Source organism: Leucoraja erinacea, chromosome 6 (genome assembly GCF_028641065.1).
Source record: "Leucoraja erinacea ecotype New England chromosome 6, Leri_hhj_1, whole genome shotgun sequence".
Taxonomy (NCBI): Eukaryota; Metazoa; Chordata; class Chondrichthyes; order Rajiformes; family Rajidae; genus Leucoraja; species Leucoraja erinaceus.
The window spans coordinates 8,951,902-8,966,961 of NC_073382.1; the positions used below are offsets into that span (position 1 = coordinate 8,951,902).

At 44.6% G+C, this 15,060-nt stretch overlaps 1 protein-coding gene and 1 long non-coding RNA gene across 4 annotated transcripts in view; one reads left to right on the forward strand and one right to left on the reverse strand.

Annotated features, from left to right (window-relative positions):
* LOC129697873 (dicarboxylate carrier SLC25A8-like) overlaps positions 1–15,060 on the reverse strand; it is a 33,705-nt gene that overhangs the window by 4,181 nt on the left and 14,464 nt on the right. For 2 of the 3 annotated variants that reach the window (XM_055636573.1, XM_055636572.1), the window contains 4 exons: positions 6,571–6,778; positions 4,819–5,016; positions 2,687–2,788; positions 1,798–1,978 (listed from right to left, as the gene is read on the reverse strand). In XM_055636573.1, the coding sequence (XP_055492548.1) occupies positions 1,798–1,978; positions 2,687–2,788; positions 4,819–5,016; positions 6,571–6,778 (689 nt within the window). Of the gene's footprint in view, positions 1–1,793; positions 1,979–2,686; positions 2,789–4,818; positions 5,017–6,570; positions 6,779–15,060 lie in introns of those variants that run through there. The other variant, XM_055636574.1, reaches the window with a different exon arrangement.
* On the forward strand, positions 8,132–10,389 carry LOC129697875 (uncharacterized). The gene is made up of 2 exons (XR_008723584.1): positions 8,132–9,096; positions 9,206–10,389. It is a non-coding gene; the product is annotated as an uncharacterized LOC129697875 (long non-coding RNA).

Below are 15,060 nucleotides of genomic sequence, written 5' to 3' on the forward strand. Positions count from 1 at the left end.
ATGAATCACATTGCCACAGTTCTAGATTTGCCATCAAACCTCTCTAACTTGCAGGTGTCCAAGCAGATTTATTTAGTTTGTAGGCTTCTGCAGAATGATCGATAGACAATGAAGTACATTGACAAAGCAACTCACGGCTATTAATTCCAACGGGAGGGGAAATGAGACGGTAGGAAAAAAGAATCACTGCATTTCAGTGATATTGGAGTATTTGGAGAGAATCGTGTGGGAAATGCTAAACCCCAGAACAGAACAGAACACACAGTAATAGAGAAGCCATGGACATGGTGCAATAGAATATTGATCATCGTTGACAATTAGCCTAATTCCTGTTTCTAGAGGAGATCCAGTTTAATCTAAAGACAAAGAGGATGGAATTGATGGCAATTTATTGTTTGCTAATCCAATGGCATTAATAATAATAATAATAATAATAATAATACATTTTATTTATGGGCACCTTTCAGGACTCACAAGGACACCTTACAGATTAAAACAAGCAAATTACCAACATATCAACAAATGAAACAAAAAAGAAGTAGTAGTAGGGACATCAACAATACACAATTCAAAGAGAGGTTCATGTTCCCTGATGGCCTGAGATGGCCAACATAGACGGACACATGCACAGTGTAAAAAGCAATATTCAACAACTTGCATAACAAGATTGGTAATGACGTAGAAAGTGAAGATGGGCTGAAGAATGCGCTATGGACTTTAATGCAGGTAAGTGTGAGGTGTTTGCATTTTGGGAAGTCAAACCAGGGCAGAACCGTCACAGTGAAGATTTAAAGCAGAGAGATATTGGAGTGCAGGTACAAAGATGGCTTTCGCTACATTGTCCTTCATCATTCAGGGTATTGGAGTAAAGAATTTGGGATGTTATGTTACAGTTGTACAAGACATTGGTGAGACTGCATTTGGAATATTGTGTTCACTTCTGGTCACCCTGCTTTAAGAAAGATGTCATTAAGCTGGGAAAATTGCAGAGAGGATTTATAAGGATGTTGCCAGGACTTGAGGGCCTGAGCTATAGGGAGCGGTTGGGCAGGCTAGGACTCTATGTCTTGCAGCACAGGAGACCGAGGCGATCTTATAGAGAAGGGAAAGATGGAATAAGAACCTGAGAGACATATTTTTCACACACAGGGTATTGGATATATGGAATGTGTTGGCAGAGGAGGTGCTTTAGGCAGGTAAAAAACTTTAAAAAGACATGATCACAATGAATGGCGGTGCTGGCTCGAAGGGCCGTATGGCCTCCTCCTGCACCTATTTTCTATTTGACAGTACGTGGCTAGGAAAGATTTAGTGGAATATGAATACGGGCAGGCGGTTCTAACATAGATGGGGCATCTTGGCATGGACAATTTGGGTCAAGGGGCCTGTTTCCATACTGTACAACTCCAGAATTATATGCCAGGTTAGTTGGAGATAAATAGTGAATGCTTTCCACAGAGGAAGTAGGACGCTTCTCGAGAAAATAAACTCATCGACCTTGGTATAAGAGCTAAGAGGTATATTTAACCAGCTAGGAGTAAGTTTTGAAGAGATCAAGTGGAGGATGCAAACAGGAAAATGCACAATAAATGAAGGGCAATAACAATGGCGGCAGAAATTGGCATGTCTCAATAATGTTACTGCTCTTTTAAACCAGTTATTAGTGTCGAGGGCAGAAGTAATAATTTGTGAACCAACCAAATGTTGACAGATCAGAGGAACAATGAATAGAAGACCTAACACCATATTCCCTGCCCAGTTTCACCAAACACTGTGTTGATAGAATAGAATGGTTACCCTTTGTAAAATGCTGTTAGACCTTCTTTTCTCAGCATGATAAAGGAACAACTAATAGCACCGTTGTACTGGCCAGGGGAAGAGTTCATGTATCTGGTCTTGATGACATCGACAGGCGAAGCAACAATGGTCGTGCAGAATCCAGCCGCAAATGCAGCACAGAAGTGGCAAGGAAGGTTATCTGAAATCAAAATCTTAATTACTATTTTTCTCTCAGCGAAGAATAACTAGCATTTGTTTCAAGAGGGCTTCTATATATATGAACAGGGATGTAATGTTGAGGCTCTATAAGGCTGCATTTGGAATATTATGAGCAATTCTGGGCACCATATCTGAGGAAGGATGTGCAGGCTCTGAAGAGAGTCCAGAAGATATTTACTTGTATGATCCGAGGAGTGAGTAGGTTAACCTATGATGAGCGTTTGTCGGCACTGGGCCTGTACTCGCTGGAGTTCAGAAGAATGAAGGGGGGGCCTCATTGAAACATACAGAATAGTGAAAGGCTCGATTAGAGTAGATGTGGAGAGGGTGTTTCCACTAGTGGGAGAGTCTAGGACTAGAGGTCATAGCCTCAGAACTTAAGGATGTTCTTTTAGGAAGGAGACGGGAAATTTATTTAGTCAGAGGGTGGTGAATCTGTGGAATTCTTTGCCACAGAAGGCTGTGAAGGCCAAGTCAGTGGATATTTTTGATGGCAGAGATAGATAGATTCTTGATTAGTACGGGTGTCAGGGGTTATGGGGAAAAGGCAGGAGAATGGGGTTAGGAGGGAGGGATTGATCAGCCATGATTGAATGGCGGAGTAGACTTGATGGGCCGAATGGCCTAATTCTACTCCTATACCTTATGTCATTATGAACTATTGTCTTCTACGTTGTGCAAAGCTTACCAGTCATAAGGGTATGTCGTAACAATGCATCCTTAAACATGTCATAGGTCACCAGTTCTGCGCAGTTCACGATAGAATTGCGAGCAATATTTGGCAAGGTCCCTGCAAAACCAACATACATTTTAGTGAAAGGGAATTGGCGCTTTTGGCAAATTGAACGCAACATGATTTTGTTGTTGAATTGAACTGACTCTACAAATTAATGGTCCCGCAAAAACCAATGAAAATTAAAGTTCCTTTATAATACAAAGATCGCCAAAAGCAGAATACACACCGTGTTCAAAAGAATTGGGATCGAAGATATGGAATCGTTGCCACCAGCTAGCAGGGTGTAAGGAGGTGATAGGGCACCTAACAGGAATGATCGGATAAATAGGTATAGTGGGCGGCACAGTAGTGCAGCGGTAGAGTAATGCCCCTGTCCCACTTAGGAAACCTGAACGGAAACCTCTGGAGACTTTGCGCCCCACCCAAGGTTTCCGTGCGGTTCCCGGAGGTTTTTGTCAGTCTCCCTAATGGTCGAAAGTGGTTTCCGCTTCTTCGATGTTCCAGCGATTATTTCAAAAAATTCAAAACCGGCCGCGACTAAAAATAGGTTGCCGTTTTAAAAATCTGTCATTTTTTAGTCGAAGCCGATTGCGATGCTAGTTGAAGATCTTCCACTACCTGCAACCTCCGGCAACCACCTGCAACCTCCGGCAACCTCCGGCAACCATCTGCAACCTCCGGCAACCAGCTGCAACCTCCGGCAACCATCTGCAACCTCCGGCAACCATCTGCAACCTCCGGCAACCATCTGCAACCTCCGGCAACCATCTGCAACCTCCGGCAACCATCTGCAACTTCCGGCAACCAGCTGCAACCTCCGGCAACCAGCTGCAACCTCCGGCAACCACCTCCAACTAGCATCGCAACCGGCTTCGGGACCTCCGGGAACCTCCACCCGCACGGAAACCTTGGGTGGGGCTCAAAGTCTCCAGAGGTTTCCGCTCAGGTTTCCTAAGTGGAACAGGGGCATTACTGCCTTACAGCACCAGAGACCCGACTACAGATGCTGTCTGCACAGAATCTGTAGGGTCTCCCTGTAACCGCGTGGATTTTCTCCGGGTGCTCCGGTTTCCTCTCGCAATCCAAAGATGTACAGGCTTGTAAGTTAATTGGCTTTGGTAAAAATTGTAAATTCTCCCTAGTGGGTAGGATAGTGCTAGTGTACGGGTCGTGCGTTGGCTGGCATGGATGGGCCTTTTTCCCCGCTGTATCTCTAAAGTCTAAAAGATCAAGGTAAGCTTTATCTTCAAGAAGCATTTTGATTTATGAATGAAGAATTAAAAGTCCTGCACTATGTTGCACGTATAACTGAGGAGGATCTTGTATACAAGCCAAGTTATGTCCCAACAGCTTGTTCAACCTGAATATTTTATCCCATCTACTTTTTCCTGGTTTCTTCTGGGAAAGAACACAGCAACATTTCACTTCAAAAGTAGGATTCATTCACTTTCTGAACTGCGTTGATTAGTTTACGTACACCAATTATTGACCCCCCCCCACCGGAGAAGGAATTTCTAAGTATGAACCAATTGTTCCAGGCTAGTCACAAAATAACAACAAAAACAAAAAAAACACAAAAAATAAAACAAAAATGAAAGAGTAGGAGTCAGGACTGTCTTTTGAAGAAAGACTGGATAGACTTGGTTTATACTCTCTAGAATTTAGAAGATTGAGAGGGGATCTTATAGAAACTTACAAAATTCTTAAGGGTTTGGACAGGCTAGATGCAGGAAGATTGTTCCCGATGTTGGGGAAGTCCAGGACAAGGGGTCACAGCTTAAGGATAAGGGGGAAATCCTTTAAAACCGAGATGAGAAGAACTTTTTTCACACAGAGAGTGGTGAATCTCTGGAAACTCTGCCACAGAGAGTAGTTGAGGCCAGTTCGTTGGCTATATTTAAGAGGGAGTTAGATGTGGCCCTTGTGGCTAAGGGGATCAGGGGGTATGGAGAGAAGGCAGGTACGGGATACTGAGTTGGATGATCAGCCATGATCATATTGAATGGCGGTGCAGGCTCGAAGGGCCGAATGGCCTACTCCTGCACCTAGTTTCTATGTTTCTATGTTTCTAAAACAAAACAGACCTTTCCATAATCCTTTAAATCCTTCTTCTTTGGCAATTGTTCTGTAGGCATTGAATGTCCCACTGTAGCGTTTAGCCATGCCAGTTACGTTTGCCTGTGCTTGAAACCTTACTTTCACCACGTCTGTCGGCTGTGCCAACGTGACTGCCATGGCTCCAGTTGTACTTCCAGCGAGCAGTCGACAACCAATGGAGACATCTGGAAGAGAGACATGTGCAAATTCTAAATCCCTCTTTGTTCCCTGCATGTCAAAGGTTGAGGCTGAAACTGTTGAACCAAGATTCAACCAGAGAGATCATGAGAAAAGGGATTTGAAAGTTGTCGAGATAGTGGGTAGTGCGGGGTGGGGTGGGGGGTGGGGTGGGGGATGTGAAATTAGGACTTTGTGTGGCAGGCAAGTCCTCTAGAGTGACCTAGATTTACTGAATATACAGCACAGTAAATCTCCACTCGGCTCTTTTACAGCTCACTGAAACATATATCCAAACATTCAATTTTCTCTATAGCCCCACGCTGTTTCATTCTTTCCAAAAACACATCAGTTCTATTTTGCACCTTGTTGTGTTTGCTTCCATCACCGTTACCGGAACTGGAATCCGCGAATTGCTGCTTAATTAAAAAAACGCACCATATTTTATCTCTGAGCTCTTATCGGTCATCTTAGATATGCAAGTTCTTGTGATGCAAAAACATCCAAACTTTCTGAGCGCTAATCAAACTATTATTGGTTCATCTGCTCTAATCCCTACTTCCTTCGACACAAATACCCTGCTGGGAAAAATTTCCTCATCAGGTAACACGGACTGAAGAAGGGTCCTGACCTGAAATGTCGCCTATCCATGTCCCGCAGTGATACTGCTGGGCCCGTTAACCTCTCCAGCACTTTGTACCATCACATTAGGTCAATCTATTCCAAAAATGTTTGTGTAATCCAAAGTTCCTTTTTTCCTTTAAAACTACACTACCTATATAGTCTTGTCTTCATTCCACCTCACAGCCCCCTCCGCCCCCTCCCTGCTCCACCCCCCCCCCCCCCCCCCCCCCCCCCAAATGATCTAAATTCTCTCTTGCATCCGTCTCATTACCAAATATCTGCCCATTTTATACTTGGCCTTCCTGAAATCTGTTACAATCCTTCATGTACTAATATGTAATATACATCTTACCATAGATATGAAGATAGAAACATAGAAAATAGGTGCAGGAGTAGCCATTCGGCCCTTCGAGCCTGCACTGCCATTCAATATGATCATAGCTGATCATCCAACTCAGTATCCTGTACCTGCCTTCCCTCCATACCCCCTGATCCCTTTAGCCACATCTAACTCCCTCTTAAATATAGCCAATGAACTGGTCTTGACTACCTTCTGTGGCAGAGAGTTCCAGAGATTCACCACTCTCTGTGTAAAAAATGATTTTCTCATCTCAGTCCTAAAGGATTTCCCCTTTATCCTTAAACTGTGACCCCTTGTCCTGGAATTCCCCAACATCGGGAACAATCTTCCTGCACCTAGCCTGTCCAACCCCTTAAGAATTTTGCAAGTTTCTATAAGATCCCCCCTCAATCTTCTAAATTCTAGCGAGTACAAGCCGACTCTATCCAGTCTTTCTTCATGTGAATGTCCTGCCATCCCAGAAATCAGTCTGGTGAACCTTCTCTGTACTCCCTCTGTGGCAAGAATGTCTTTCCTCAGATTTGGAGACCAAAACTGTATGCAATATATTGTGCACACACCTGCGGTGGATACTTACTGTCAGATCCATTGGAGTAGAACACTTTAACAGTGTCATAAAGCCCAATGCGCACCGATGCGAAACTCATCTGACGTTGAAGGCCAGCGACCAGGCCATTGTAGAGACTACTCACTCCTTCAGTCTTCACAATTGTAGCTATCGTACCAAAGACCCCTCTGTACTTCAGTGCATTCGCAAGGTTTGCAGATTTAGATTCCCCTTGAATCTGTGCATCACAATAAACAGGATTTCATTTTGATTGATCAATTCTCAATGTTATTTATTAGAACTGTAGCCTAGCACCTTAATCTGTTATCATTTCAATTGCAAAGTAGCCAATTGCCTTGGGAAACATTGCAGCCTACTCTGTTAATGAATACAGTTATTATTGTAAAATGACATTAATAATAAGTTAATGAGTGCAATTATTAGAAAAATGATAATAATTTAATTAACACAATTGTTATGAGAAAATTGGCACAGAATAAAGATATTAAATGTGATATTAGAAGTTAGCTGTTGAAGAATCCAGGCTTCCAAATTAGAACGGTGGTGCATGTGATTTTATACACAGAGGATAGACACAAAGTGCCTATGGAGTTACTCAGTGGGTCAGGCAGCATCTCTGGAGAAAAGGAATAGGTGATGTTTTGAGTCAGGATCCTTCTTCACACCCACATGCACAATGGCCAGATTTCATATCACAATCCAGCACCTTTTCACATTAAATTTTAACAAAGCCAGATATGGATATTTTTAATAATGCACAGAACATGTGCTGGAATTTATAACAGGGATAATATATCTTGTTGACATTGGGCCCGTGTAAGCCAATGTCAATGGATTCCTTATTAAAATCCAGAGCATTATGACACAAGATTCAGATTCAAATTCAGATTCAATTTTAATTGTCATTGTCAGTGTACAGTACAGAGACAACGAAATGCATTTAGCATCTCCCTGGAAGAGCGACATAGCAAATGATTTGAATAAATAATAATAAGTGTCCGGGGGGGGGGGTGGTGATTGGCAGTCACCGAGGTACGTTGTTGAGTAGAGTGACAGCCGCTGGGAAGAAGCTGTTCCTCGACCTGCTGGTTCGGCAACGGAGAGACCTGTAGTGCCTCCCGGATGGTAGGAGGTTAAACAGTCCATGGTTGGGGTGAGAGCAGTCCTTGGCGATGCTGAGCGCCCTCCGCAGACAGCGCTTGCTTTGGACAGACTCAATGGAGGGGAGCGAGGAACCGGTGATGCGTTGGGCAATTTTCACCACCCTCTGCAATGCCTTCCGGTCGGAGACAGAGCAGTTGCCATACCATACTGTGATGCAGTTGGTAAGGATGCTCTCGATGGACACAAGATTTGCCCATCTACAGTTCACCAATCACCCACTGACCCCCGAATCACACTCTCCCTCTTCTCTTTATTCTGCCTCTCTCCACTCTCAATCCATCCTTTTACCACCTCATAGATGCTGCTTGACCCACTGAGTTCCCCCAGCAAATTGTTTGTTGCCCCAAATTTCCAACCTTCTCCGCTTACAGGACACAACCATTATTCTTTCTAGATTCCTGCAGAGAATGTGAAACAAAAGGAATGATTTTTGTATCTATTGCAATTCCCTCCAGAAATCCCCTTTGCTTTAAAAGGGCATAGATGTTATCAGTGCCCAAGAAGAGTAAGGCGACATGCCTCAATAACTACCAACCCGAAGAAGTAAGAATTTCTTTGTTCCGTTTCGGGGCATATGATGATAAACACTCTTGACTTGTCATGATCTGATGGTATGCAAACTACAAACAGAGACTGCACCATGCCAGATGAGCATAGCAGAAATACTTCTCTCAAGTCAACTGCAGGCCAAAAGCATTGATCAAACCATATAGAAACCATATATAACAATTACAGCACGGAAACAGGCCATCTCGGCCCTACAAGTCCGTGCCGAACACTTATTTTCCCTTAGTCCCATCTACCTGCACTCAGACCATAACCCTCCATTCCTTTCCCATCCATATACCGATCCAATTTATTTTTAAATGATAAAATCGAACCTGCCTCCACCACTTCCACTGGAAGCTCAATCCACACAGCTACCACTCTCCGAGTAAAGACGTTCCCCCTCATGTTACCCCTAATCTTCTGTCCCTTAATTCTGAAATCATGTCCTCTTGTTTGAATCTTCCCTACTCTCAATGGGAAAAGCTTATCCACGTCAACTCTGTCTATCCCTCTCATCATTTTAAAGACCTCTACCAAGTCCCCCCTTAACCTTCTGCGCTCCAGAGAATAAAGACCAAGTTGAAGAATATTTTGATTTGTATTTTTTTTTCTTTTCAATTCTCCTCACTTTTATAGTTTTCCAGTGGTTTGTCTATTTTTTGAGACTTCATCAAACGGCACGGTGGCGCAGTGGTAGAGTAGGCCAAGAGTTGGGTATTAGCAACAGACAGAAGTGCCAATCTGTTGGCTTGAAGTAGTGATGGGTCAAAAGGTCTATGACCAGATAAGGATAAATTCAGCCAAAGTCAAATATTAAATGAGGTAGGTTACACAAAAAAGCTGGAGAAACTCAGCGGGTGCAGCAGCATCTATGGAGCGAAGGAAATAGGCAACGTTTCGGGCTGAAACCCTTCTTCAGACTAAATATGAGGTAACCTTGTTAGATCCAGACAGTAAATCCAAAACTATGATTAGACTCGTGTGTGACCTAGACAGGCCGGAGTAATTATAATACCCAAATTAGACCAGTATATGAATGCTCAACATCATTTGGCAGGTTTATGCAAACCCAATGAAGGGATAAAAATCTAACCATGCCTTCTGACATTTCAGTTTCTATTTATGCCATTTAAAAATTCCAATTCACAGAAAGGAATTTGAAGGCAATTCATTTAAAATCTGATATTGTACTGTATCAGAATCTGATGTAAGTTCTTGACCTGAATGTCAACAATTCCTTTACTCCCCACAGACTCACTGAGTTCTTCCACCAGTTTGTCTGCATTCCAAGAACTGGTTCTAGATTTGAAACACTCCCAAACACTCATTACCCTTTACTTCACACAACTGCCTTTTTGCACCACAAAAATGTGGTTATTTAACAAGATTTTAATTGTGATTGGATGTATGTGCAATGATATGGAAAACAAACCAATGACCAGTTTTACTTCAGTGAAATTTCTGTATGGTATTGGTCCTATTTCCAGACTAAGCCAACGTGAAGTGCCATTGATTCCAAACTGGAGCAAGCATACTGTTCCATTCAAACACGGAGGTGTATTGGAATTGGACCCACAGATACCAACCAGACACAGGGCCAACCTAGGTAAAAAAAAGTCACAAAGTGCTGGTGTAAATCAGTGGGTCAGGCAACATCTCAGGAGAACATGGATCAAAGACGTTTTGGGTCGGGACCTTTCTTCACATTAGATCCTTCTTCAACTTGAGTAATGTGCAGTAGCATGTGTACTTTGGTGCCTTTCAATGACGTCTCCATCTTTAACCACATAATGATGATGATTCAGTATTAACCTAGTCTCGATTGACTAACGAGGAAGTGGGAACTGAATTTCTTTCACACGAACCTTTCCTCACGGCACAGAGTGGCCCCATCACAGAAGTGGAAGTATTCTGAGCTAATTCTGCTACCACCGCCATCTATTGCAACAATTGTGGGCTTCCACTGAGTGTCGCCGGAGGTTTGTAGGTATATTGCAAAACCTACCTTAAGCTTCGCTGCAGATCTGTCCCAGCCCGTGTGTGTGATTATGGCTCCGTTTAGAGGGGGGCGAGTTTCCCTAGGCTGTTCAAATCGAGCTTGTTCAGCCGACCTCAGTTGCTGACGAAAAATCGCTTGAAGTTTCGCTCGCTGGAGCTATTTTTACATTTTACGGGTTTATTTAATTATTATAGTAAGTTAAAAATTAACCTCTAAACCCGCGACCGCCGACAACGGGTCGGATCTCATACAGGGGACAACGGAAGGTAGGTTGTTTATTTTTACATTAAAAAGCGCTTCTTAAGATCCCTTTATACAAAGTTTTATGTTGCGAGTAGCTAATTTGGGGCCCTATTAAATCCCGCAGTTTTTTCGGGGTACAAATCTACCGCAATGTGAACGTTCTAAACCAGCGTGTTCCACAGGATCCCACTCGAAAGCTGATTTAAATGGCCATTAATTTACAGCAATTGAACACTAAATTCCTTCCTCGGCCTATAAATTAATGAAAATAAGATTTAAAAATCATGTTTTATTGTGAATTCTTTGTGAATATTATTTGGACACTTAGGCTATTTAAAAATGTTAATCATTTTTAAGAAATGGATAGATGTTTAGATCTAGTAATTGAAGTTTGGAATTAGCTACAATTGGGTAACTAACTAATTTTACTTCGGAGTCACGTGAGTGATTCCGTGAAGAGCCCGCTCAGCACGCATGCGCGGCATTACGTTTCAGCAGGCAACAGCGGCAGGCGGGAGTCAGGCGCTCCCGCTACAAGCCTGAAAGTGGAAGCTTTAGGTCCAGATTCCAGATTCAATTTTAATTGTCATTGTCAGTGACAATTAAAATTGAATCTGGAATCTGGACCTAAAGCTTCCACTGAAGTACTTACCTTCAGTTTAACCAGCGACTCGCGTCTGTTTGCTGCTCCAGGTGGAGCAAAGCAGCAGACGCAAGCGGCCCCCGTTGGACTCCGGGCAAGGAGCGTTCCGTTCACGGAAGGGGGAGAGACGCCACCAGGACCGCACACGCTGCGGTCCACAGACAGGGTGCTGCGCCGGTGCCAGTCCAGACGCAAGCGGCCCTCCCTTGGACTCCGGGGGAGTCAGGCGCTCCCGCTATGGGGTGAAAGAAACGGACCATCAGGTAAGCTCTGAGGTCGGGTTTTTCTTTCACAGGGGGAGCCTTCTGCTTTCAGGCAGAGAAGAAAGGCTCTAGAACAAACCTGTTCCCCAAGCCACGGAAGAGTGGGGGGTGGGGGGGGGGGCAGCAACAAGGCAGTAGGACCGCTTACCCGGCCTCCGCTATCCCCGACACCGTGTCCGAGCCCAGCCCCGCTAGCGCCTGAGCAGCGGGCTGGAAGTAAAGCCACGGAAGAGGCGTCCGGCCGGTGGCTTCCGACTTGTCGGACAGGGACATCTCTCCACCCGCCCGGGGGAGAGACAGCCGCCTGAGCCGCTGGAGCGGCTCCTGGAGCAGGAGCTCCAGCGAGACGCGCTTCGTGAGGGGCGCTTTCGCAGGGGGGGGAGTTCAGGCACTCCCTCCACAGTGCCTTCTGCACTGTCCATTGCTTCCTCCTTACCCGAGGGTAGCTTTGGTGACCAGGACTGGGCTGGTCAAGAAGAGGGGACGATGGCTGAAGATCTCGGGAGTATGCAAGGGGTGCAGGAACAGGAAGAGCTGCTAGGTGTGGTGGACCGCTACGTGGCAGCCCCACGTGCAGGAGGCCATTCAAGGCCCTACAGGAGAGGTGGTCAATGAGGTATACAGCTCCAGAGAACTGTGAGTCCCTTAAAGTGCCGGCTGTAAACAGCCAAAAGTGGGGGCACGTTGGGGCAAACATTCGGAACCAGGAGCTAAAACTGCAGCGGTCCTCAGGCTCCTGACGTCAGCCATCACATCGTCTGCTCGTTCCGTGGACCAATATGGAGATGACCACAACCTTCGTAAACAAATCATAAGACCTGCCATAAAATCCTAAATTTGCGGGGTTGTGCAAAACCCCAGCCACTGAGCCAGACCCACTGCTCTCTGGCAAAAACCTCACAAAGCATATGAAGGATATGGAGAGGCCTTAACAGACTTTCGGTCTCATGAGGGCAGGCCCCGGGACGAGCAAAACCAAAAACAATAAGCAGCAGCACCCCATCGCGTCCATCAGTCGACGTCTACCATATGGGACTGATGAAAGCTCGGGGTCCGCATTCTATCACCGAAAGTCTTCTTTAGACCAGGGCCCAGAGCGGACCCCATGGAAAATGTGCCACCCCCCAACGTCACCACCACGTCAGACGACGTGCAACACTCGTTGGACCGGCATGGAGGTAGGTGGGTCTGGTTCCTACCAACATATAGAATAATACTAACACACGGGAGTCTATCACGAGTGATCAGTATATACTCAATGGCATTAGTGGATACAAATACAATTCATACTAGAAAAATTGCCACCGGGTCAACATTCACCCCAGAGGGTGTTTTCCCCTCTCCGTTAAAGAAACGAGAGGGACAAGCTGAACTGCTGAGACTAATTACTAAGGGTATCATTGGGAAAACCCGAACCCTTGCAATATATTCACTAAACCCAAACAGGATGGTGGATGTCGCATCATTATTGACTTAACTTCACTAAATATGTTTGTTAAGTATATACATTTCAAAATGGAAACAGTTGTTACTGCCAAACAGCTACATTCCAAAGGATACTTCATGGCAAGCATTGATCTTAAAGATGTTTACTATTTAGTACCATTCACAAGGATCATCGCAGATACCTGAAATTTACCTGGATGGGGCAGCTATAGCAGTTTAAAGCGATGTCTTAAATGGTAGGCAAGACCATGGAATTGACTATGTTAGCTGTGTCAGCTACAAAACAGTTATTCGAAACCCTGGGATTGTCTTACATCCAGATAAATCTAAGTTTAAGCATCTGCAATCATGGACTACTTGGGCTTCACAATTAATTCAGTCTACGTGACTGTAACATTGCCAAGAGACAAAATAGTTGAATTGGCACACAATCATGCAACAATTTAATGGTCAACAAACTACCAACTACTCAACAAGTAACAGAGTAATTGGAAAAATGGTAGCAGCATTTTCCGGCTACATAATTCGGACCTTTGCACCAAAAACAACATACAAGTCATTATGATCGTGTCATGAAGTTACCCACTGAAGCAATGTCAGAACTACAGTGGTGGGCAAAAAATGTTTGGCATAGTTTACAGCCCTATTGTCATCACTTACCCTATGTTCGTTATCCAAACAGATGCCAGTGCTCAAGGCTGGGGAGCGACTAACTCCATATCCAGCACAGGTAATAGATGGACTAACCCGGAGTCATCATTACCACTTACACTGGGCATTAATTATCTAGAGATGGGTGACTTTTATGGTTTAAAGCATATGCACAAATATGCATCACTTGCATGTACGGTTACAAATAGATAATACTACGGTGGTGGCCTACATTAACCATATGGGCGGCATAAAATCGGTATCATGCGACAAGTTGGTCAATACAATTTGGCAATGGTGTGTCGAAAGACATATTTGGCTATCAGCAACTTACCTGCCAGGTAAGCTAAATGCAGTGGCAGACACCAGGCCACGTAAATTTAATGACAACATCAAATGGATGTTAAAACCCAAAAAAAATGTTTCGCAAAAGTTATCAAGCAATATGGCACGCCAGATATCGATTTATTTGCATCCAGGCTAAATCACCAGGTACCTATGTATGTCACTTGGGAACCAGACCTGAGGCAGCAGCGGTAGATGCGTTCCTGCTGGATTGGGGAAATTCTTCTTCTATGCATTTCCTCCCTTCTGCCTTATCAGTCGGGGACTACGCACAATACAAATGGACTCTGCTTCAGGTATTTTGATAGTACCCGACTGGCCTACGCAGCCATGGTTCCCAATACTCCATGACATGGTTGTAGAAACTCCGATGGTATTCCCCAATGACCCAGAGTTATTAACACCCAGTGTCGGGCACAAGCCACCCGTGCCATGAAAAAATCAAACTCCTGGGTTGCAGATTCTGCACAAACCACTTCTGGGACTGGGATTATCAGAACAAACCGTCGACACCATGTCAGCATCCCTCCGAACATCCACTAAAAAACAGCACTTGTCCAGCATCAAAAAATGGGAGAAATACTGCTTGGATACAGGGACCACCTACTCAACCGCTATAGTTACCAATGTACTGGAATTCCTGGCGAACCTTCACCACGATGAAGGACTCAGCTACAGAGCCATCAACACAGCTAGAAGTGCCCTGTCTGTCTATTTAAAACCAGCTCCAGGACAACAGGCCATGGGGTCCCACCCGCTGGTGGTCAAACTAATGAAGGGTATTTACAACTCTAACCCCCTAGACCAAGGTACACCCATATATGGGATGTCAGTGTGGTCCTGACATACCTCAGGGGATGGCCGCCAGCCAGATCCCTCAACCTGGAACCATCTATGCTCAAAACACTCATGTTGATGGCACTTGTATCTGCACAGAGGGTCCAGTCACTACACCTATTGCGACTGGACATCATGCTCACAGCTCCAGACCAGATATCTGTCATTATCCAGGGACTGATCAAACAGAGCAGACCAGGAACACCTAATCCAGTCATGGAATTCCGGGCTTACCTGCCAAAACCAGGGTTATGTGCCATGACCCACCTACTGTCCTACATAGACACAAGCAAAATATTCGAGGGAGATGAAAAGCCTTGTGGGTCAGTCATAAAAAACCTTATGGTCGGGTGACGAGC